Genomic DNA, 25,914 nt, shown 5'->3' on the forward strand with positions numbered 1-25,914 from the left:
TACTTTCATTTACAAATGTCTATAATGTGATTCGATGAGCCATTCCCCAAGCTGACTAATGGCCCTCTGTATATGCCCCTTTATTTTTCCTTTCGCTATAGTTCAGATAACGACATGTTGTGTAGAGCTGCTTTTCATTAATTCATCTTTTTTTTCTCTCTCTTTCCCCCCAGTTTCATCTCTTTATGCAGTAGCCACTGAGCCTTATCGGTTCAAATCTTCAAGTCTTTCCTTCTCCTTTCTAGTCAACCCCCTCTGCTGCTGCGAAGGTCAGATTTTGACAAGTCTGCAGAAGACACGGTCTCCTCCTAAATCCCTTCATTTTTATTCATAGAGATACAGATTTAGAGGACTTTGCAGCCCCCCAGACACATAGCCAGAGTGGGTTTTTGACTGACAGCTTCTTTTTTTTTCTTTTTTCTCAGCTGAAACCAACAAAATTTACAAGCACACCTCTAATTGACTTGAATCACTAGCACCACACCAGAGGCAGATAACAGAGGGTTGTGTTCTGTTGTACTCCAAAATATTGAAGAATATTATTTTATTACCTGCAGCTGGCTTTTGTTATATTCCTTTTCTAGTTTTTCCAAAGTAGAACTGGATAAACAGCTGTTTGGTCAATTCAGGGTTATTTATATAGTGCCGATTCACAACAGAGTCGACTCAAGGTACTTTCCAAAAAAAAATAAAAAATCATACTCAAATTGATCCACTGAAAGTGGATGCACTGAAAGTTCAGTGCATCCAAGTGGGTTAGAAAAACGTTTCTGACTAGGCAAACCCAGCAGATTGCATCGAATCATTGACTTGCAGCATTCACTCATCCTGGAACAGCAGGTAGTGACAATTGCTTGGGTTGTTGTTGACTTTGCAACACTCCAACACACTGAGCACGCTTGAGGTAAAACTTGCCTTTAACAGGAAGAAACGTCTAGCAGAACCAGAACCCGGCTCAGTACAAGCATCCGCCTGCCACAACCAACTGTGAGTTTTAGAAGACAGAGTGGGTGCTTTTGCCTTTAACTCAAAATGAGACCATTCCAAAACACTCGTGCAGTTGTGACCAGCATAATGTGTCGCAATAATATGGTGGTATTTTTTCCACTAATGCTACACGGTAGCATTAGCTTGTTCGTTTCAAGACAGCACAAACTTTAGCTTGAATTTAGCTAGATGTGCGATCATGTCCGCCTCCTCTGGCTGCCGCTGTTCATAAACACGTTTTGCACATAGGGCGACCTTTTTCCTCGAGATTTCCTTGTCTTGTTATGGTAGCTGAAGTATTCCCATATAGAGGATGTTGTTCTTTTAGAATAAGTGACTTTGGGGGGACTTGAATGAACTTGCAAAGTTAGTAGCTATACATGAGTGAGTGGGGAGGTGTTGTTATACTGCTGCTGCACAAATGCTGAGATTTGACCTCCACTTTGTCTCTGCCCAGACAAAAAAAAATGTTCATACCACAGGGATGGTAGGACGGAAAAATTTTCATATCGAGGTGTACCTTGAAACCAGTAACCCCCACATGCCTAGTCTCCACAAGAGTGGTCTATTTATTTGCTTTGACCATTGTCGGTGACGGGGGGTGATTGTTGCTTCTTATCTAAACTAGATATTCAAGACCATTACTATCTATAAATGTTACCATCATGTCAGTCATAAAGAGACATTGTGCACATGCTGTTTCTATTTGTTTCATGTCAAGGTCAAGTGTGTGTATTTCTGTATTGTGTCAATCCACAGCTGTGGTCAGACTGGGACTGGCGGACCCCAGGGGGTTTTGGCCAAGCACTTGGCATCTGGTTGTAGCTGTTCACCCATTCCTTTAGCCGTCATTCCCTCACATCCTGCTCCGTGCCACCTGATCTTTGCACATATATCATTCCCAATTGGAGCAGGACAAGGCAGCTGGCCAATGCTGAGGAGAAAGAACCATAATTCATGTCGCTTAGCCACTTATTCAAAATTGTTTACTCTCGATTCCATTCTGAGATGGGAGAATCTGCCTCATTGTAATGCTTGGCATGTCTGCTTTGAGGGCTCTGTGTATCTCGGCTTTGAGCTGGAGATCACATGTTAGATTCTCATTCCTGTCGGTGTTATTTAAAGGACATAAAAGACCACAAACCGAACAGGCGCTATTCTCCCTAATGTCTAATAAGAATGACTTCAGTGTTGATGTTTTAGCAATATAATGCTTTTATTACGAGTTAAAGCAAATATGTTAAGGTGTAGTGGATTTGTCCTTATCATTAAACAGCTTCAATTTTCCATTCCCTTAGAGGCAGAATTTGCTTTATTTACAGAGCATACGTTTTGTGAGGTTTCTCTAACTGCATACAGTTTAATTGTTCCCGGGTGGATCACCAATAAGTTCAAATTCTTATTGAATTACAATTTGAAAATTTCATTAGACTGTAATAGTTGATAGAAAACTAAGGTCAGGACCAAGAAAAACTTATTTTCTAAAAGACACTTGTATCTTAATAAAACAATACATTTATTTTAAATTAAGACATGTTTTTCATTCCACACTGGATTTTCTTTCCAATAATTATAGTTGCTTTCTGGCTTTCATGCCACACCAGTATGATAGTTTAAAGGTTATTCTTTACATTTTTCCCAATGAGGCTGCTTTATTTTTGACGTATAAGGGTAAAACTCAAAAGGTATATTTTTGTCAGGCGATTACGAGAGCCAGAGCCTTTTAAAGGGCTTGGGACTTTGAATTCAATTTTAGTCAAACATTACAATTCTGCAACACTTCATTCTCAGGGGAATTTAACAATTATGTAATATTCAAACCTAGCTCATCTAAGTAACTTTAGCTAAAAATCACACTTGTCACAAAAGCTGAGCTACATCAGGCTGCAGTAGTGAGTAATGATGGGAGATGCATGCATGAGGCATGTATTTTACAGCATTTGGCCAAGCAGTTGTCCCCCTCCTCAGACTGGGTGCCATCTAGTGCTAGTTAGTAGCTATAAATCTGGTCAGTTAACAGGTCCCTAACCGGGGACTGACAGGCGCGGCTTAAGTCCAGTGTGAAGAGGGGATGCAAGTGTTGTCCTGTTTCAGAGGCTCTAAACAATGTGCTGAGTGGATGAAGAGTCTGAGCAGAGGGCTATTAATCATCCTGGTTGGGGTGTGTGTATTCAGTTGGAGGCAGGGCGGGATGGGGCCGATTTCAGGCGCTGAGAGAGCTTAGAGGTTTGATGCAAGAGAGGTTTGAAGGTTCCACAGGGGATTTGGATGTGCTGACAGGAAGCCTGGATAAACATGAACACAACACGCTGGCCCTTATAAACCCAAAGACCGAGAGGAGAATAGGTGGAGGTTAGCCTGGGCAATCCTTGTACGCAAAACAAACGCTCTACATTTATACCAACTCAGTTTAGTCAAAGCTTTGAATTTCTCCGAACTAGATAATTATTATTTTTTTTCTCATCATAGTAACATTGTTTAGGAGAGTAGTAAATGTAATGGGGTCGACACACGGGGAGTGACAAACGACAGCAAAAGGCAAAGGTTTTCTGCCACTCAGGTTGACGCCAACATACGCGACAGCGACAGAAGCTGAAGATTTTTAAACTCTCTTGTGTCGTGTAATTAGCCTGCACGTGCACATACGTGTGCACAAGCTCAAAATTTCACATGCATGAATTATGCTGCTCTCAAGCAATTGCCACCTCAGCAGACAAGTTTCATAGGAAATGAATAGACAGGGAGTGACATTGAGTCCTTGAAGTTGCTGCTTTAAAAGCCATAAGACATTGTGAATGTAGCTACCTGAAATCTGTATGGTTGGATGAATTGAGGTCAAATTTATTTGTATATCACTTTTCCAAAACAACTCAAGCCATATAAAGTGTATTACAAGGACAACAACCAAAGGTTATCAGGTAGAAGAGATGCAGATTCAAAAACCAAACTTTCAACAGCCAGAAAAAAAAAAAAAACAGCTTAAAAGGCTGTTAAACTAACAAAGACAGCTGGAATTATGATACAACAATCACTTAATAAAGGGAAAGCCACAACATTCCAGTTTTTACTAAATCAAGATGGAGGTTGCTCTATATGGCAGTTGTGCAATTTAATTTTATTCAGTCATTAACCAATATTTTTACAACTGAAAGACTTTCCTTATTGTATTAAACAGTGATGTACCAATATGAAACATTTTTGACTTATGTCTGAAAACAGATTTTTCAGCTATATTTCTCTACCAAACCACACCAACAGCATGAACAATGAAAGACAGACTTCTTAAATATAGGTAGAACTAAATTGGGAGAAACACAACAAACATGTTACCATTGTTTCCTCTTACAAATCGAAACAAACAGAACATATTTTAATTTAATTCCAATTAGTGACCAAAACTTTACACAGAAAACACCTCAATGTTACAAAAAAATATTCTTATCTATTCTAACTAATAAAACTGTGTTCAGGTACATTTTTGGGAACATTGATGTGTTCAGTAATATCAGGATAATAGTACATTTTAAATATCCATCAATCACCCCTCTCAAAGTCTGCTGTTTGTTTTTATTCACTGTATTTTATTTCGTTGGATGTTTTTATCTTTTCTTTCTGAGAGAGGTCTTGTATTAAAAAAAATAAAACAAAGACGATGTACTTACCATACTTTAGGTCTTTCAGTCTAGTGTAGCTTTAATTACCCCCTGTGGAGTTTGGATCATCAATAAAACGGTGGGCTTTAGGGGAGTTTGAAATGCATCAACACTCTGGGATGCTGAAACGAGTCTTCCATTGTGGTCAGCTCTAAAACAGGCTCATGGCTGGCATGTGGTGACATGTTGACTGGCTAAAAAGCATTTTCAAGATTGACTATCCAGTTGGTATTGACAATTTCTAAAGGTGACAGGTGTAGGTTTTCATTGTGTAAATTGGGGTGTCTCTAATTTTAAACTACAGGGAGGAGATGACCATTTGAATTCATTGAGATCATCAACAATATATGTCACTGTGATTTTTTTTTTAATTTTTTTATTTTTTTGCTGTTCTACCATCAATGCGAAACTTCATTTATGACATAAGGCAAATGTCTCCTTGCCATTAATTCATAACTTTGTCTTCCACATATAGCTTCTTTGTTTTGTCTAAATTTGTGCAGAACTATTTAGTCGGATTATGAGCTGGTAATGAAATGATACATTCAGGGTTTCCCCCAGTGTATTACAAGCCTGGTGAGCCACCAGGCTTTTACTTGAGCTCCCACCAGGCTAAGCACTGCTTATTTATTTAAGTCCTTTTAAAAAGTTTGCATTTTTTAAGACTTTATAGTTGGTGTTCAGGTATTAATCTTCCAATCTTTCAGTAACACATAATTATCAAGTGATATTTTCAAATTTTTCAAATTTCCTGTCAACTTTAAGCTTTTTTTAACTCAGAAACATGACGGTCCGCCGGATGAATGACTGACCTAGTGCCCAACCGCCAGGCTTAGCAAGTTTTCTGGGGGAAACTTTGTATTTTAGTTTTAATACAAAAGATCTTGTTCAGGAGCTTTCATCAAAAAATACAAGATGTTTTGTTGGTGCAAAATTAGAATGTAAAAAGAGTTCCCCTTTTAATCTGACTGCTTCACCCTCTACTTTAGAACAACAGTCGTTCAGTTTTCCAATAAGAGAAGAATCTGGACGACAGCAGCTGTGTGTGACGTCACACTGGTGTGAGTATGTAGAAAGTCAATGCTAAGCAATTGAGGCTGCTGCTTTAAAATGTCCTCAGCTGAACATCAAAGCATCTGCGCACTAGGAGACAGAGCTGGCTTGGAGATCCCTGCTCTGGTTGTGGGGAGGAGGTTTAGTGTTGTGGTTGGAAATCAGAGTCCATATTAGTATTTCAGGGAAGAATTGTCTTGCCTGGTGTGGCACTCGCATCCTTAAGCCTTCAGTGTCTCAGTGTGAATCCCACTCAGCCTTGATAGACTGGGTTAATAAACCTCCCAGCAGCCATTACACGCACACACACATCCACACTCACCCACACACGGACACGCACACACACAATCACACACACACGGACACAGTCTCCTGTATGTGCACATACAGTCTCCTGACACACAGCTGCTTGTTATTTCATGCCCCATAAGGGTATTGTGTCCACAGACATTGTAATACACATACCCAATTAGTAAAGCATTGCACCGAGGCTGATCTGTAGCTTAGATCCTCAGAGATACTAAACGTGCACTGTACTTCTTATGTTGATTGTCTCCTAAATTGACATCCAAATATAAAAAGAAACGCTGCCCTGTTCCTGCACTGGGGATTTCAAAATGGTGACATGGGTCAGAAGATATTCTGTTGAGCTAGGAATAAAAAGAAAAAAAAAAATCTGCCACCTATTACAGTCACCTTTTGTTATGACAGACGTATTTAAGGGAAACATTTCAGTTAGACTGTGATTTTTATTTTTTTTTATATCTAAATTTTTTTTCGTTGAGTCAGTCGTTCTGTGATATTTTGCTATGAATCTTTCTGTTGTGATTAATTGGGTCATATCAGAACAGGTTTGCCCGCTCTAGTCAAAGGGTTGAATTAGAATGATGAAATAAAAGAATGTACAAGTGTAAGTCTGACTTCATAAATTAAATGAGATTTATAAGAAAACTACATGGTATTAATAAATATCAGATGTCAGATTATGTTTCCTAATAATGGATAAACCTTGTTTCTAGGGCTGTTGTAAATGAATATTTTAGCAATAGAGTAATCTATTGATTATTCTTACAATTAATCGAGTAATTGGATACAAAAATAAAATAAAACAGTGGTAAATCTAGCATAACAGCAGAGTTACTATCAGATATCAACATCAGTCCAATTTTTCATATTTCCCTAACAATAACTTTTCTGTAGTCTAGAGAATTAACTTGTGGCAATAGCAGCTCACTTTCAAAAGGAAAGTTGTATAAAAATCTGAAATTCTATTCAATTTAATGATAAAGAGGCAGGCTCTCAATTAAAACAATGTCTATACTCCAGCTTTTTGTTTATGTATTCATTTACATAAACATACTCAGTTTAATAGATGAACTCTCACCTTGCCCAAACATTTATAGTTTTTCTGTCCATGTTAGCGATGGGATTTGACACCTTCGTTCATCACACATAGAGACTCATCTACCAGCTATGTACCGTCACGATGCGCTCCACCATCCGTTTGTTGAGACCGGGATGATATGAAATTAATTTTCCGATTTGACGGTAAAGCAACACATCTAAAGCACAGCCACATGCTGTGTTCTGTCTATCTGCTCACCTGTATAAATACATCTGCAGCGTTCTTCCTGCTGTTCGCCTTGAACCAGCAGCTCCTGGAAGAGAAATGCTGCCGTACTCCAGGCTCGTGCCAGTCATTTTAGTGATGCTTATCGGTCCCCTGAAAACAATAAAAAACGGTTTATTGATTGATGACGTTATCATCAATTAATAAACCGCCCCACGGACCAAACTTAAAAATTGGACATCATGCTGCTAACACTTAGCTTTCGTCAACAACTCGGGCAGAAGTGAGAGCGCTGCGCAACGCAAAAAATGCCCCGGCCGGAACACGATGCACTAAATAATAAAACGGAATTTAGCGAAGCTTCAAGGCAGATACATTTTCCTCGAGAAATTTCAATAATCGAGGAACTCGAGTCATTCAAGGAATCGCTACAGCCATTCTATAACTTCCGCAGCTTGATCTGTTTTTAACCCTAACATTTGTCAACATGTTTGTTCTCACCTTTGTCTGACTGTTTCACATACCTCTATGGCTTTTGATCGGTACCCAGCATTGGTGCTAAGTACATTCTAAATATTTTCATTTCTCTCAAAGTGCATTTATAGGAGCAGTTTTTAACAAAGTAGCGTTTTTTTGTTTTTTTTTTAATTGTGACTTTCAGCTACTGAAAAGTAGAAGTTGAATATGTTGTTCTGAAAATATCCTCTACTGTGCACAGGACTACTTGTGGTGTTTGCAAGCATGTTAAGTTATTTACACTCAGGAACACGGTGCCTTGCTTTCTTTAAGGTGACAAAAGGGATAGCCAATTGTTTTTCTGTTTATCAGAGGTGACATGACCAGTGGCGCAAATGGGCGAGGAGGCCCTGTGTTGCCATAGCTAAATATACATCCCGGACAGCTCCATAATAGGTTCCAGGAAGTTCAGTTGAAAATAAAAACAAAGCAAAATTTCTAGCTGATTGGCTTTGAAAGACCGTTTTTCCTTGCTGAATGGGAAAAATGTGGACTTCAGCATTCCATAGCCGTGATGCCAGTCCAATTGGATAGGCGCACCCTTGCATGTGCCGAACAGGACTGGAGTGAGGTTGACAGCCTGCAGAAAGCAACTTTGTGGATAAGAAAGGTCTACATTAAAACAAAATAGGGCTAATGTTCAGCTGAGCAAGCCTTTTTTTTGTACAACCTTTTCAGAAAGCAGTCTCTCCGTAAATTTATTATTAGGGACAAATAATAAGCTGTTTTCAAAGCACGGGCTTAAAACAGAAGAGAGAAGCCATTACAAAAATGCAATTATTTATAACCTGCATTGCAAAGAGGTTAGGAATCACTGCATGCCAACCTATAGCTCTGTTTGTCACCAGAGCAGCAAAGACAGCGTATACTTCTGCAATTCTGTTATGCGCAAAGCACAATTGTATTAAAAAAAAAACCTTGTCTGAAATTTCTCAGCTGAAGAATAGAATTATTCTGTTTTTCTTCAGAGTTTACAAATATTTCCTATGGAACGAAACCTTCCAATACACAAGGGTAAAGCAAAGAGATGGGCTCACACCAGGTAAAATGTCTGTGCTCCATGATCAGAGTGTGAAAGGAGTCCTGTGTTTGGAGCAGAAACCCAGATCATCTGGAAGTTTTTAGATTTAGTTACAGATGAAGTGAAATTTTTGTATGCATGGAGGTGCGGTGTCAGTGTTGCATCAATAATCAGTTTGTCTTCCCCAATCTTTTTCATGCTGAAAGGGAGTTTGTCCACTCCACTGTCACTGCATGCATGCCCAGCTTGAGGGATGGCATCGGCCAGTTCATGACATAAAGGCTTGAAAATGTTCCACTTACATTTTTGATCATATCATTCCTACATTTTAAACCCCATTTAGTGAGGTGCCAGAGAAGTAGAATTGTTGTAGGTTTTCAGGCAAAACAGCAATATTAGTACACATCATTGTCAACCCAAACTTTCATATCAGTGCATCTCTCATAATCTGCGTAATGTTCAACCTCAGTAGGAGTATGTTAGGTATAGTAGAATCAGGGGTCGCGTTAACAGAATATTTTCCGTGTTTGACGCTTTTCTTTTGCTTTTGTTCTTTCTTTTTTTTTTTATCGATGCAAAAATTTTAAGCCAGTCCATAATTTTGACAGGTTATAATTCACACCCTTGACTGGTGCACATGTGCAGACATTATAGACTTTACACAAAGTGTTCATCGCAGAGGAAGCACATTCTAAACCTTTGGTTGACATGACGCGTTTAATTCCAGTTTCCATTACATATAGAACAGAGGAAACTAAAGAGAATGCAATGTTGAGCTAATCCATTTATAGTCTAAACAGAGGAGCCGGCAGTTTATCTTGAGGAAATAAATAAAGGTGCAGAAGTTAATAAGACTGTAAGATGCGCAGTGCGCTGCACAACTAAAGCGGATGCGGGTCCGCCGCTGGGAAGGATTAAATTTATCTCACCCTGCAGATTTAATGCAAGGAGCTGGAAGACATTACCCAGAAGGAGAGTGGTGCTCAGGAGAAGCATGGCAGATGTAACGTGTCCATTTCGTAGAAGCAAAACCATCCAAAAAAATTTTCGTAAAAGCACGTGCCCGGTCCACACACTGGGTAAAAAGCTTGCAAAGTTCAAATGATTGGTTAGGATCAGACAGATCCAACTGACTGATGAACTAGCGCATATTTTTCTGCAGATGCAACCAGGAGGAATTAGTGAGGCACTGTGCGTTTGACGGGTAAAAATAGTACATGACAGATTTCTTTTTATGCTGTCAGTCAAAATGACGGACAGTAAAACAGTCTAGCGCGACCTCTGAGTGTAAAGGCAGATATTGTATTTGTTCCAATGTCTATTACTAAACAACATATTCTGAGAAACTCTTGGTAATCAACCTCAGTTTGACAAACTTCAGTGTAAGATATTTGAAGCTGGGATGGCGTGGGGTTAAGTGTGAAAAGATTCCTTATGACAAACGACATCTAAGGTGGTGCACTTAATGTATATGTACCGTACAAGTTAAGTGCCATGTGAACAACAGTAGTTAAGGTGCTTGCGTTTTGTTAACTTCATACTTCCCCATCCCCTCTTCCTTTTGAATTAAACAAAACAAAAAATAAAAATGTAAACCCAATGTTGATAGAAAATAGGACTGAAGAGTTTGTAAGTTTTAATTAAAGTGAGTCACCGCTTAATCCTTAAATTAGTGCTGTACTCTTACACAAAAACAGAAAAGCCCAAAAAAACGTTACAATATCAAAATGACTAAAATTCTACTTATTATAATTTTTGTATGTAAAAGCATCATGCAGCAGCTTGCTTGTTTGAGAGCCTGCCCTGTTGGCCTCACGGTCTCTGAAAGCCATTGCCGTTACCCCATGTTAGTAGTATGGCTGACATGCAGACCCACAGGGGAGTCATTTATGACAGTTGTCGCCTTTTGTTTGTGAAGTCAACCCCGGGCCATCTCCCACTCCTCTGGACAGAGCATTTCAGTGCCCCTGTGGGGATAAACTTGATAGGCATGTTTCCCTACCATAGAGTCATGGAGACAACAGTAACTAGAAATGTTCCCTTCTGTTGTACTGAAGTCACCATTGCTGTTATGGTTAGCCTGGTTATGTTATCATTAACAAATTTCAGTTTGAGTTTTTATGCAAGTGACTTCATTCCAACTTTTAAGATTTTATCAGTTCACCCTCACTGCATAGAGCCGTTCAAAAGAATCCAATCGCCAGAGAACAACACATCAACACTCAGCAGCTGTGATTCAGCTTCCTCTGATCATATAAGTATTCCTGGAGTTGTTTTCTTTCCACCGGTATCTGCATCTTTTCTTTTGAGTGACCCAGTTTTAAGCCACTTATTCAATATTATTTTTAACACAATCCTTTGGTAAGCTAGCTGCAGCGTTGCACTTTGAGCTAACATCACGGTCGTTTACACGCAGAACCTCGCGGACCACTAGGGGGCGCTCACGGACCACAAGTGTTCCTGGGATCACAATTTAAAACACTGACTATGAGGGTTATGTTAAAAAGGAAAAGAGGAAAAGCAAACGCCTCTGTAAAAGACATTTTGACACTTAATAGCTATTAAATATTACTAATAGTATTAAGGGGGTGGAGGCACTATGCAAAGTTGACATTTTTTATCTTTATATTTTATGTCATTCTCGCATCAGACACACACCAGGAGTCTTACTTTGATTCATTCATGCATGTTTGAGAAATCCTTGAATCTCCCATGGCAGCTATTCATGGGTACCTTAACGGCTGCTCATACAATCCACCACCTAGTTATCCAAAGCTGCACCTTGGAGCTTCGTTCCCCAGCCGAGCTCACATGGACCACCCCTCCCCTGATCCTCCCCCACACAGCTCCTCCAGACTGGCGGCAGCAGCAATCACGGTGGGTTCACACCAAACGCGTTTTGAGCGTCCGGTGCACCTGGTTAACATTCAAAGTCTACGTGGAGGCGCGTCCAAAACATGTTTTTAAATTAACGACCAGCTCCTCTGTTTCTAAAAGTTCAGTTTCCTGGAGAGTAAAAAGTATTTCTCAGTTATTGAAGTATAATTAATTATCAAATAGTCAAGTTTTGATTGTGTTTTTTTTTTTTTTTATAGCAGCTGTTTTTCAAAAATGAGAACTTGGTTGTAGAATCTTTGTTGTGAGAAGGCCATTGTCCATTCACAGTTTTTTTTCCACAGTGGTTGCAGTGTGAGCCTCTGTGTCAGTCCGCTATTGTGTCTTGTGTGAACAAAGTCAGGTTGATCTGTACAGTGCATGGTTTCTGAAATCCCCTTCACCCCTGGGGAGTGCCATTAGTGAAGAGCTGAAGGAGTGCAGCAGGTGAAACAAATAAGGATTGAACACACACACGCACACACACGCACACACACACACATCCTTATGGCACAGTTTCATCTTAGTTTTGGCTTCTTTACTTTTTTCTTCTCAATACAGTAACTTATATTGGCTTTGTTTGTCATCAGTTTTATGATCCTTATACAACAAATAAGTTTTGAACAAAACACTCACCAGTCCAGTGTTGCATTTCAAAGCTCATGTTTTGTGCGTTTTTCATAAATAGTCGTTTTGAGACTTTTGCCATGGTTATGAAAATGCAGAAACTTGTGTACTTTACTATAGCTATACTTTCTGTGTTCTAACTGAAAACAATTCCCATGGCTTCTTTTAACGAAATGTTTTAGACTCCTCTTTGGACAGACTGCTGCAGTTGTTAAGACCCCTAAAGAGAACAGAAAATTTTTTTTTTTAAAGAAAACGAGCAGTAATGAGGTTTCTGCAAGATTCCTGTGACAAGATCTCTGGTGTTCCAGCCGACCTCCAGCTGCGTCGGAGTTCTGAGCTGTTCCCTGTGTTGCTGCCTGAGAGTCTTTGCCATACATCTAACCACCCGCCTTTTCGTCCTCACAGATTTCTCTCTTTGCCAACTCGCTTTTTGGTCACTTTATCATTCAGTTCTAGAAATCCAGCTGGCTAAAATTAATTCAGATTATTTCCTTTTCTGAAATTGTCCTCTATCATCTTAGTATAAGTTCAAATGATTGGTCTGAAGTGTCTGTGGTCGCCACAGATTAATTTTTACTGCGTTTGAATATTCATCAGGCATTATTCTCGGCTGTCTCAACGGAACTGGTGAAATTGAGTCAAATCCGTCCTCGTTCTCAGCTCATCCTTTGTCATTTTTCTTTTTGGCTTGTACATTAATATTCTCCTTTTCCTCCTCTTGCCCTACGGTTAAGGTGAGGTGAGCGAGGATGCGTCCGCCACCACTTGATTGAGCCGGAAAAGTCTTCCTGCCAATTTAGCTGTAACTTTGTATAACACGCCATTCAAATAGCAATGAAGAAAAACAGTTTTTAAAAAAACCTCAGCAAAACAAAATAAGTGAATTACTTAGTCCGCCTCCAGATTAAATCATGTTTTGTGCAACTAAAGCAAAAAATATATGCATATACTCTTGCTGTACAAAACTTAACAAGCACATATATAATGTGTGGTTGATTGATTAGAGCTTCTACTAGAGCTTCTGATTTCATCAAAATTTTAGCGTGCAGTTTTGGTCTTTCGTGCTATCTCCACAATGTGGTTTGTATAAATACAAATGCAAAGTGTATTCTATAAGACCCCATAAGGAAATGCTTCTCCGCAGTAGAAATTACTGCAGTCTTCCCAAACAATTTCAAAGTTTTAATTTCTCCTGGGCTTTTCAAATTGCCGGCTAAGGTTGCACTGATAAATACCAGTGTGGTCCCATGAAATGACCATGTGGAGCTCAACAGCATTGTTTCTTCCTAATTGCCCCCGTCTGCATGTGTCGGTCCCATTCAGAAGAACACGGGGACCAAATACTGAAAATACGGATGATTGAGACGAGGGTAGAAAAAAAAAAACGGGGGCTGCAGTGAGCTGACATGTATCAAACCTCTCCCAGCAGATGGATGAAAATATAACAGTCTTCTATGTTTTTTGCTCAGCAGACGAACAACAGAATTCTCCCTGGATTTCATTTAGTAGTTCTGGTCTTGTTAAACCGCTGGTTTCCTCCTCAGCTTAAGAAGCCTTGGCACCGCAAGTCAAGGACCCTGACTCTTAATTTAACAGCCAAAGAGGTCTCGATCAATAACCATCAGCGTTTGGTTTTGTGCCACCGCGTCAGTCAAAGAATGGGATTTTGCCTTGCTTATTGTACTCTGCTTCTTCACTGTTGCACCCCATCAGGACGTGTCAAGCAACTATATCCACTGACAGCTTGTGGAGGACACAACATTAGATAAGATTGACAACAGGACGTTTACGTACACCAAGTCAACTCCGATCAAGCGTCTCTTGTTTCAGATGAGGTCAGTTTTAGTTGTGGAGAAAGGGCAGCCCACTTTACTCAAAGTACCCTGGACTTTTTGATTTGACTATTTTGAAGGTCTGGAAAAGTACGGGAAGATAATAGGGGTCTAGGAAATATTCCTTTTTTCAGAGTTTGTTCTCTCTTTCTTCCTTTCTTCTTTCCTTCCTTCATTACTTCCTTCCTGTCTTTCTTCGGTCCTTGTTTTGCATATTGCAAATTTAAAGCATACCCACTGTTGGCAAATTGACCATTAATACATCATAATCTATTATAGTGGTTTTTATTTGATAAATTTGTTGGAGTCCCATGTACAAATGAGATTTTATTCTCTCTTTTTTTGATGTTCTTCGCTTAAACTTCCCTTGTAAAATCAGCAAAAGTGTGACCTGCAGGATCAGGGGTTTGGAGCAGTAACTGATAGCCAGTTGTAGACGAAAAGAAAAAAGAAAATGAGTAATTGGGTAGAGTTAAATAGTCTGGGTGTATCTCGAGTGAAATTGGTACATGTGATTTGCAGTACAATCAAAGAGCCTGCATGTGCATTTAAAAAAAGATGAATCTGCTACATTTGTGGGCCTGACTGTGTGTCTTCTGCAGAACTTTCGGATGTGGAACCCAACCTTTTCATGCGGCCGTTCCTTGAAGTTGTGCGCTCTGAAGACACCACTGGGCCGATTACCGGGCTCGCCCTTACCTCTGTAAACAAGTTTCTGTCATATGGCCTTATAGGTAAGAAACAACGACTTTGCTGATTTTTTTTATTTTTTTTATTTAATAGGAAATAGTGATTTTATCTTCTGAAATTGTATGTTCTCAGTGAACTTTCCCTAATCTAATCCAATGAATTATGGCAAAACATGAAAACACTGCTAGCAATGCAAATGCCAAAGATTTTTTGTAGAACTGTTTAGGTTTGGCATGTATATATACCTAACAAATAGTGTTTAAAACTGGCCCGAACGCAGAATGTTCATTTTCAGAATTGAAAAAGTGTATGCAGTGTTTTTTTTGTTGTTTTTTTTAAATTGATGTTTCCATTAAGCTAATTTTTTTTTATTTTTATAATTCCAGTCTGCAAAATACACAGAAATGCAGCTATTGATTATTTTAGAGACGTTTTGTTAGATTCAATAAATTGATCAATTCTAAACTGGCCACTTTTTGAAATTCTGAGAAAACATTAATGTTGTTTGCTCACTGTTATAACATGATGCCTGTTGTATATTTCCCCTTCATTGAAAAGTACAGAAAACCTATTAAATTCTGACTTCAAAGCCAGGATTTAGCAAATGAAAATATTCTTTTGTTAAATGACATTGCACCTCTAGAACACAACCAGACCACCATCACAGACCGAAGCAGCAGCTGGGCCTCTCCTTGTGTGATTCTGCACTGAAACGTGGTTCCCCTCTCCAGCTCTTACACTTCTGTTTGGTTGTTGCCGCTTCTCAAAGCAGGGGCCAGTCCCAGGTGACTGCAGTGGTCTGGGCCCTCAGTGCCTGAACAGCTACACACTTATAATGCTGGAAGCAACTGCTGCATGTCTGACGAACACCAGTGAGCCGTAACCCTGGGCCATAATGGTCCAAAGAGACCTCAAGTCTCCCAAAATGTAATATTACCAATCAGCTGCTGGTTTCCTCGCACTGCCACTGAAAAACCGAGATTTTGGCAAAAACAAGAAAAGGCGAATAAAATAAAATCCTTCATTCTCTTATGTTTGGGGGAGGGGGATAGATAAAGGTGAAGCCGGAAAAATCCTTCTCTTTGTGGCTCATCACTTTAAACCCAAAGTGTCTGTCTGTTTTCACTCCTTTCTATTCTAATCTTCCCTCTACTCCTCTCTTCAGAAATCCCTCATTCAGAATCTCAGTGTCTTCAGCTAATTATCTGCGAGCCAGTACTGCGGGAAGTTAAATTTTATATGCAGTCATGTAGAATTACAACTAACAAACAGTGTCTGGAGTATTTTCTGTCATGGGACCACTCGCTCCTTGAGATCAGCTCTCACCGATTAGATGTTTTGATACTGGCCTTCTACAGGAGCATGCTGCAGTCTACCTCTGCATCCAGAGTCGCCACAGCGTTCTTCCTGTGGTGACTTCCTGTCTTGTGTGTGATGGTGCAGAATAGGAAGAATGGCTCTTTAATCCATGATCATAAACCCAGAACCTTGAGGGTATCATCATCATCATCCTGACTTCTGCCTCACAGGACTCTGCTGTTCAGCTGAGTGCATATCCAATTCCAGTGTACATTCCTTGTACATAAGGAAAAGGATTTTTGTGTTTCCCATTGCTGTCAAAACTTTATGCGTGAAAGTTTGAAAAGCATCATCGTCGTTTGTTTTCAGATTCATCACAACTGGTTTTTAATGAATGTGGATTAGTTAGTTGTAGGCAAATGTATCTTCTAAGAGGGAAGTTCACTAAGTGTGGCTCTTGTTTTAACCGCTGTCCCCTCAATGACATGGCCAACCCAATTTCTTAATTCACCTCTGCTTCTGTGAGGAAATTTTTTTCAACTGTGGGAATGACGGTAATGTAGAAGACATCATTTTGAGGTCTAGAAGATCTAAAATATCTGATGGTTTTGTGTGGAAACGGCAAGATGTATAGAATAAACAGCAAAACCACTGACGCGTAGTACAATGCTGTCTACGTGTTGTGCTAGCATGCTTACATCCACTCTTACGATTAAAAGATGGATGAAGGGATACAATTTTCATTATATATCAATTGAAGACTCTCGAAAGAACATATGTACAAAATACATTTAGCATTTTACTGACTTCCTCTTGTACAAGTTTGTGACAGATATTTACCTCCAGCTACCTCATGTAGCCTTTCACACTAGCTACATGAAATTGATTTTGCTTAGAATAGACCAGGGGTGGGGAACTTCAGGCCTGGAGGGCCGGTCTCCTGCAACTTTTAGATGTATCTGTACTTCAACACACCTGAGTCAAATAATGAGGTCATTAGCAGGACTCTGGAGAACCTGACTGCACTTAGAGGAGGTGATTCAGCTATTTGACTGAAGTGTGTTGGACCAGGGAGACATCCGAGAGTTGCAGGATGCCGGCCCCTGACGACCAGGATTCCCCACCACCGGAGCAGACGGACTATTATTTTATTTTAAAAATTAAATTAGCTGCCAAAACAATACTTTTAGAGCTTCTAGATGTTAGAAAAAAATGCCGCAGGGATTAAACGGGATAATGATAATGGAATATCTATGTGAATTTAGAGCCATTGTTTATAGATGGAGAAAAAAACCTCTTGTTTGATGTGGAAATGATTAAGAATCTTGGGGTCCTGTGGTTCATTTAATCTACTTCAGGATATAGATTAAAAACTACCCAACTCCCTACAAAAGTGGAAATATACTTTTTGACTCATCAGGGAATATACTTCTGGCAATTATTGCAACATCGTCAAATTAGCTAGTAGTCTATTTATTAATGCAAAGTCTTACTTTTGCTGGTGGACCATCGGCACTGAATGTCCTTTTTACCCTCATCATGGAAATATTCACAGTTGATTTAAGTGTGAAACAAGCATGTATAAACAGATGTTGGTTAAATGGTGTCAACTGAGTCAATGTCCCAACACCGTCCAAACAGCTGCAGTCAAAATTGCAGTCAAAGAACCTGACATTGATATGCAGCTTGCAAGTGCAGTTGTTATTAGCCAATGAATAGATTTATTGTCGTTGTTACAGTTATTGAAAAATGCTGGTCTTAATTCATTAATTTCAAAATTTATTTCACCATAAATATTGCTGTGGTAGCACATCATTTTTCTCTACAAATACATACATTGTACAAACTTCCAGTATGTCTAATGAAAGTGATAGTTTGTGATTTTGGCCCATATGTTAAATTGATCTGGTTCTGGATGCAGTAAATCTGGAGTTAAAGCGACAGGATGCAATTTTTAGCATCTTTGTTTTCCTATTTGTTCAAACTTTCACTATGTTGTGACAGTATGGTATGCAATAGATAATCTGAAAAAAAAAAAAAATAATAGTATCTCTGCCTTCTCCCAGTGGTGACTAGATACGACCAATCAGAGCCAGGAGGAGGGCCTTGGGGTCAATCAGGCCTCTCCATCCCACCTGCTTTCTGCTACTCTGCAGCATCTCCTCATTAACAAAGCCTGCCATGAATGCTAAAGATAGTTAGCATGGCCACCGTTAGCTTTCCTCTAACAGTAAGTTGGTTTTTCACCATTGAGCAGCGAGAACACGGGCATGATTGACAGTGGTAAGACCTTCCTCCTGGCTCTGATTGGTTGTTTTTTGACAGAGAGCAGTTCATTTCTTCAGACGTCAATAGTAGCTCGGGGAGGAGGTGGAGAAGGAAGATCTTTTCACAGATTTTCTGTCCCATACCATACTGTCGCGACATGGTGACAGTTTAAAAAAAATAGATAAACATATTTTTTAAGTTGCATGCAGCATCTTTAAATAATGGGTGAAAATTATAATTATAAAAGAAGTCTCTCAGTGAAGCATCTCACCATGAAAATGTACCGTGATGTCATAGCTTTCTGAATCATAATTGAATTGTGAAGCTCTTCATCTAAAAGATGTGTCCTTCTACTCTTGTCTGCAGTTCATTTACAAACTTCGGTTACATTTTCTGCCTTCTATTTTAAGCTTTTTTTTCTCTGTCCTTAATATTCTCTCAGTTTCAATATTTTTCTTTTTTTTTTAGCAGACTTGAGCTGATATTGTCTTTGTTATATAAAAAAATCAGTAGTTCTTAACCTCTCCAAGATTTTCCTTGCAGATTAACAATTTCTCACCCTGTAGCTGTCAACTGAGCTTATATCAAGATGGAAAAAACCAGAAAGTTGAAAAAGTATTAATTTTGTCAAATAGTGCCATCTACTGGAAGTATTTAACAATTTTCCTAGAATTGCTCTTAATATTTTTTCTTTTATTATTGCAGTCTTATCACCACTTTCAAACATAAAAGGAAGAGCAACTAAGGCTTTACCTTTGACCCTGTGTCTTTTAACAGCATTTTCTTTTTTTCTTTGTCCATTTTCCTATTGGGTCTCTATTGTTTGTGCCTGTGCTACTGACAAATCAACCATTGCTTAAAATCTTAGGCCAGTGGCTGAGGCTCAGTCACTGAGAAAGTCATCTGCAGTTGATCTAACCTTTCTAATCTTGTAACAATTTTTGTCAAACTCATTGGTTCTTTATAGAAATGATTCAGCAAGTAAAAACAGCAACAGTATTTTGTTTCATCAAATATTTTTGCATTACATTAGTAGAAATTATTTGATTCTGTAATCTCCAGTTTGCAGTAGTTTTCTTTTTTCACAGACCAAATGCTTGTTCTTAATAGGGGGCTGATAGTGGGGCATTTAGTGAAGGTGTGTTTGGTTGGTACTGTTTGGTTTCTACAGATTTGTAACATGCAGCTTGAGATCTTTTAAAATAAGCTGCTCAGACCTTTCTACTCCCCCTGACTCATGTCACATATTTAAAGCCAGTTTGAACTGCTTTGTGTGGCAGCCGATTCAGCCCTCGGTTGACTCTGCATGAGTGCCTGAGGGGTATGCAGACAAACTACTTTTACCCTTTAGGTGAAATGGGTAAAAGACAAATGTTGGATTACTGCTCCACAGCTTGTGATACAATGGGTTTAAAATCCCAGATTTGCACTTTCTGCTATTAATGGAAACAGAGGGAGAACATCCTCCATTTTAGAGCGTTAAGTAACATTTATATCCACAGTAATGAATAAAAACAACCAAAACTCCCTGGAATGTTGGAACCATCAACAGGTAGGAAGTTTAAAAGAAATGAGGCAGCTGCTGCTCTTGTTTTCCCTGCAATATTCCTCTTGGACACCACTTCTTTTATGAAGCATATCTTAACTTATATATATATAAGTTATATATCTATATAGATATCTATATAGATATATATATATATATATCCTACCCTAATATGCATACACACGGACAAAATTGTTGGTACCCCTTGGTTAATGAAAGACAAATGGTCATAGAAATAACTTGAATCTGACAAAGGTAATAATGAATACAAATTTATGCAGTGACTGAAAGTTGTCAAAATGTTCCAAACGTAACAGTAGTTTTTCTAAATCAGATGGATTTTCTTAAAAAATTATTTTTAGAGAAGTTGGGTGTCCCTATAAACTTTTTTTCCACACCAATTCCTGACATTGCGGTTCTACCCGTACATCTGCTCCTCCTCTCCCCGCTACTTATTAGTTAATGAGTTGCTGCTCTTAGGACAGATGAGAAAGGAAAACAAGCTGGGTCGCCTCTCAGATTTCCTAAACACAGACTACTGTTGCTCTGGCAGCTGATTCGTCCCAGCCTGTTTCCAACAGAAGGCCACATCTGGTTATCAGATCTCAGGCTTGGAAGCGCATTGGGCATCCACCATGTGAGAGTTGAACTGCTGGATGTTTGTTGTTGGGTTGCTTAGTTGGATAAGGTACTTCTCAGACCAAAAGTTGTTGGTAATGACTTTGCAGCGGGCCTTGCATTGGACTGCATTGTAATGCATTTCTTGTATTACAATGCAAAACAGCTTGTATTTTCAATTCACAATTGGATCCCATATGTTTAGAAATTAAAAAAGTTCAAATCTGTCTGTATGGATGTGAGCTATGATGAGGACAAGTGAAGATAAAGAAGAGACAGACCTTAAATTTGTGAAGAATCATGATTCAGAGAACAGCTGTAAGTCCTTGACATCTCATCGTTTTAATAATAAAAATAATAAGTTGTATTTATAGGCGCCTTTTCTGATTCTCACGATTTCTTACCCTCCATCCTCATTTGTTTATTTATTTAAACTTTGTGGTTTTGTGTTCACTGTTGTCTTAGAAATTGAGCCATCAACAGTTTAAATTGGCTGTTTTTGCACCAAATTCTGATACAACCCAATCACCATCCACAGATGGTCTTTATATCTCGATTTGTTTCAATGTGCATCACTGATTCTCCTTTTCTTATCTTTTTTTATGCATTTAAAAAGCGCAAGAGTTTTTTACGCATGAGAGGTTTTATGCTTTTTACATTTTTCTCGACTTTGGTCAGGGAAATTCATTTCATCGTTCTGAACGTACAAGCCTGATCAAACTTGAAAAGGCCTTTTACGATCACAGTTTTGAGCGTTAAATCAACAGCCAAGTGAATTCACTATTTCTCGGATTCCCTGCTCTTCTCCGTGGAGGTGTATTGTTATTGCAGTCTGAGCTGCACTGTAGTTAAGTGTTGCATTTCTTGTCTGTTTCTAGATGCTAACCATGAGGCTGCTGCGGAGGCTATCGAGAACATGGCAGATGCAGTTACACACGCTAGATTTGTGGGAACAGACCCTGCAAGTGACGAAGTGGTCTTAATGAAAATTCTTCAGGTACAACATGTGTTTGTTTTTTTTTACTTGCAGCAACGGGCTTCCATGTCGGTGCGTCCCTCTTTAAATCTGTACTGATGGAACCAACTGTCAACACAAAGTTCATAAAACATCACCTCCTTTTCTGCTCCTACCTGCGTAGTAATGTCTGATAAATTGGAATAGAAAAGCATGGAATGCTTTGAAATTCAAATCAATTTCCAAATGTTTACATAGTAATGAAAGTGTGCAGATTTGAATGCTTCATGTGACTGTCTTTAATGAAGAGCCTGAATTTTACTTTCACCTACACCTGGTAGTAAGTGGCCAGTGGAGTTGCATGGTTCACTGAGTTTGGACCTGTGGATTGAAATGCGACATCATTTGTTTTTAAACTGCATGTTGAAATTCATACAGTTTGCCCAGGCAGCTACTTTTGCTCACTCTTCAAAATTTTTGTTTTTGTACACTACACAAACCTTCGGGTAACTATAGCTACACAAATCTTGGTAATGGCACAGAGAGCAGTATCTTTCACTAGACAGCACCACTGCTGGAAGCTAAATCTAACTGGATTGTGGTCTTTTCCTTTTGTGCTTCTTTAGGTCCTCAGGACTCTCCTGCTGACGCCCGTTGGGGCCCATCTGACCAATGAGTCGGTGTGCGAAATAATGCAGTCCTGCTTCAGAATCTGCTTCGAGATGCGCTTAAGTGGTGAGTTTGTCAGAAAGTCATCAAACACTCCTATGATGTCATTCAGTACATTCAACTGATTTGCTAATATGAGTGGTTACCTGATGTAAATACACTGGCATGCCTTCAGTTTGTGACCAACACTATTTGTTAAATTCTTATATGTGTAATTGGAAAGAGAGGTTTTAAACCCAGCAGTGTAAATGCTGGACGACAAAATGAAGTGTAAAGACTTTGCAAATTGAAAAATACACACATGGACAAAATTCACGAGTTTATTTTTAAAAAAATAATAATGCCAAAGCATGTTTGAAAACCAATATCTAACTTTCATTTGATCATTTTGGTAGAAAATGATCAGACTCAAGTTATTTATGTGACCGTTGTTGGTTTGTCTTTCATTGTCCGAGGGGTACCAGCAATTTTGTCCACGTGTGTATATAGTCGGTGGAAGCAAAATCTTCTTCAGTTGCTTTATCTAGTAGAAAAGCGGATTAAACTCTGAAAGAAAACCTCTTGTCGAGACACAATATGAATTTATTCAGGAGATGGGTCATTCAATGGACCCTCTTCTGGAAAGTATCACAAATAAACAGAAATGTTTTAACTATAAGTTTCATCAGAAGAGAAGTCTTCATAGTAGACTAGTCTGGTTAAAGATGACAACGTATTTCAAAGCATTACTGGAGCCATTCAGATAAAGTGGCTTATTAAACAGTTTTTCAGATGCTGTTCCCCAAATACAAAACTGTTGTCTGGTTTTAAAATAATTCAAAGTTTACCTCTCTTACTGAAGACCTTTTTATTGAATCAACTTTAAAAATAAAGATTTCTGTGAACTCATTATTGCTGAGCGCTGTTGGAACTATGACTGTAAATAACGCTAATGTACTAAAATAAATTTTCTCCTGTTCACAATAAATATACTTTATTCTAAATTGTATATTAAAAAATATTTTCAACAGTAAATATTCTGGGTTTTACAGGGTTGCTCCAAATGTGTCTGCCATTTTCTAAAGCAAAATGGCCGACTACTCCGAATTAAAGAACAACTTCTGACTAATTACTTTCTTTTTCATGACTGGTTTGTTGCTTTGTCGCCTGTGATCTATTAAATGACCTTTGTTGATTTTTTTAAAATTTCATGGTAGGATATAATGTCATTTTGCTTGATTCTTATGCCTTTTCCCCATTCTGCTTGAAGAACTCCTGAGGAAGTCTGCAGAACACACTCTGGTTGATATGGTTCAGCTGCTGTTTTCCAGGTAAACATTTGTCTAAGTTAATATTCCATGATGGTATGGATTGGTATTGTGTTTGTAGTTTTCCTTTACAGGCACCATTTTTGATTAAATCTGTTGCAATTAGCAGACGTTGATTTATCAGCCAGACTGCTTGTGTTGATCTACCAATCAGTGGAGAAATGTAATGCAAAGGGTAATTCAAAACTTGATGATGTCTCATCACAATCTTTTTCAGTTTTGAATTACAGGTTGAGAGATTTTTGCATGGATGTCTCTAAGGGCTTGTTGAAGAAGCATTCATATAGCTGTGCTCTGGTTAGCTGGGGCAGCGAGTCAGTGATTCATCAGTGCCATTACGTAACATCCCCTTCCCCCCCCCAACCCAGATTGCCTTTGAATTCAGCTTCTTTTCACCTTTGCTCTTTGACAGAGGATTTATCACACAGTGGGGGGTCCACTCCACTCCATCCCAGTTTTTCTTTGTTTTTCTTCTTTATGTCTTTCTTTTTTTACTTGAAACCCAATGCGGCCTTGTGTACATCTGCATAGTGCGGACTATTTCCTTCATTATTTTCGCTCTGATCTTTTTCTCAGTCCTGACATATTGCTCCCTTTTCCCCGCCCACTCACCCAGGGACTGTGGATAATAGAGATGTGAGTTTGCGCGGGCTGCACTCTCACTCCAATAACGCCGGATAATGAGCAGCAGGTCTCCTCAGCTTTTGGGAGGAGACTTCAATTGCCTGCTGAAAGTATTAGGCATGTTAATCTGTTGTGCCCACAGATCATCCTATAATACTGCTTGAAAGACAACACTTTATTACTATGGAGTTAACGTCAGGAGGGGGTTACAGGCGCCTTCTTAGAGTGTGTGTGTGTGTGTGTGTGTGTGTGTGTGTGTGTGTGTGTGTGTGTGCGCGCCCACCCGGCTGTGACATCTCATTTTCCAGCTAAGCTTTAGTGTCTACAGAAACCTAGTGTCACACATGCACTTATTTTAATGTGACTTCAGAAAGTAATGCAGAGTTTTGATTGGCTCCCCTGAAGATCCTGGGGTTCCCACCATGAGATTAGCTTTTCAGCAACTTAGAGGAACATTTGCAGCTTATTTGTTTAATTTTTAACCAAAATGGGAGTGTAGTTTAGAAGGATTTGCTATGAGAAATGTCTCTATAGTAATGAGTATATCACTCATTAGCAACATAAAAAAAAAAAAAAAAAAAAAATCTGTTTTAATTTAGAGATCCTTGGGCGGTTCAGATGTTTAGAAACGGATCCTCGTGGGTTGGATTGATCAATTTGCTGCATGTATTCCACTACTGTCAATTTAATGTTTAATTATCTCATAAAGTACATTTTGATGGATATCACAAAAGCAATTGAAAATGCAGGAAAAGCAGAAAATTGTACATAATTACTTCCATGGTGTACAAAAGTACTTGCAACTTGGATGAATGAGTAACTGCCTGTTTTATGTGCAGAAGTGACACAATGGTTTGAAGATTGAACATTTAGTTGAGAGAATTTAGATTCTGTTCTGAGAAATGCACCAAAAAACTGAGAAAAGCTGTAAAACGATGTACGTATAGCAGGGCATAAAACTGAGAAAGGATAAATGGAACTATTTCTACTTTTAGGAAGCAGTGGTAGCAACACACAGGGCAGTCTAAACTCATAATTCTAGAAGTGTAGGTTTTCTAGGTTTACTGCACTGGGACCAACCCAGATTATGGTACTGGGCATCATTTCTGACCTGCGAATGTCTTCGGATCCCTGTGAGTGAGCTGGACGGTGTCCCTGGGAAAAGGGAGGATCTGGATTAGTCAAAAATGTATATTCAGTAAATGGATGGATACTTAAGGGCTGAACGAACAATCAATTGCACAGATAAATCAATTAGATAAATAAAATTTTTCCCCCCAGAAAACTTGCTAAGCCCTGTTGTTGGGTTTTAAAACCGTCATTCATCCAGCAGCCTGTTGTGTTTTTCAGTTTAAAAATGTTTAAAGTTGACAAGAAATCTGAACATATCACTTGATAATTATGTGTTATTGAAAGATTGAAGATAAATACCTGAACACCAACTATGAAATCTTAAAAAATGCAAACTTTTTAAACAGACTGAAATAAATAAGCAATGCTTGGCCTGGGGGAAACCCTGATTTTTGTTTTTGTTTATTTTTTTTAACCATTTTGGAAAATGCAATGTTTCCACACCTCGGCGTGACGTCATCCCGCCCGGCCCCTGCTGTCCTGCTTTATAGCTTGTAATTATTGGGACTTTGAATTCAGGTTGCTTCCTAGGAGAGACGATTGAAATATTTTGAAAAATAAAATAAAATTATGGTTTATTAAAAAAAACAAAGCAACAACTGGTGGGTATGAAATAATCTGAGATTTTATTAAGTCATATCATTCAGCTGTAGGATACATTAATGAAAAAT

The 25,914-nt window shown here is 38.8% G+C and overlaps 1 protein-coding gene across 7 annotated transcripts in view; it reads left to right on the forward strand.

Moving 5' to 3' along the window:
* gbf1 (golgi brefeldin A resistant guanine nucleotide exchange factor 1) overlaps positions 1–25,914 on the forward strand; it is a 56,618-nt gene that overhangs the window by 5,724 nt on the left and 24,980 nt on the right. For 6 of the 7 annotated variants that reach the window (XM_044137115.1, XM_044137117.1, XM_044137118.1 and 3 more), the window contains exons 4-7: positions 14,739–14,870; positions 21,436–21,554; positions 22,139–22,247; positions 23,431–23,491. In XM_044137115.1, coding sequence (XP_043993050.1) covers positions 14,739–14,870; positions 21,436–21,554; positions 22,139–22,247; positions 23,431–23,491 — 421 coding nt within the window. Of the gene's footprint in view, positions 1–14,738; positions 14,871–18,330; positions 18,356–21,435; positions 21,555–22,138; positions 22,248–23,430; positions 23,492–25,914 lie in introns of those variants that run through there. The other variant, XM_044137120.1, reaches the window with a different exon arrangement.

Source organism: Gambusia affinis, linkage group LG13, assembly GCF_019740435.1.
Source record: "Gambusia affinis linkage group LG13, SWU_Gaff_1.0, whole genome shotgun sequence".
Lineage (NCBI taxonomy): Eukaryota > Metazoa > Chordata > Actinopteri > Cyprinodontiformes > Poeciliidae > Gambusia > Gambusia affinis.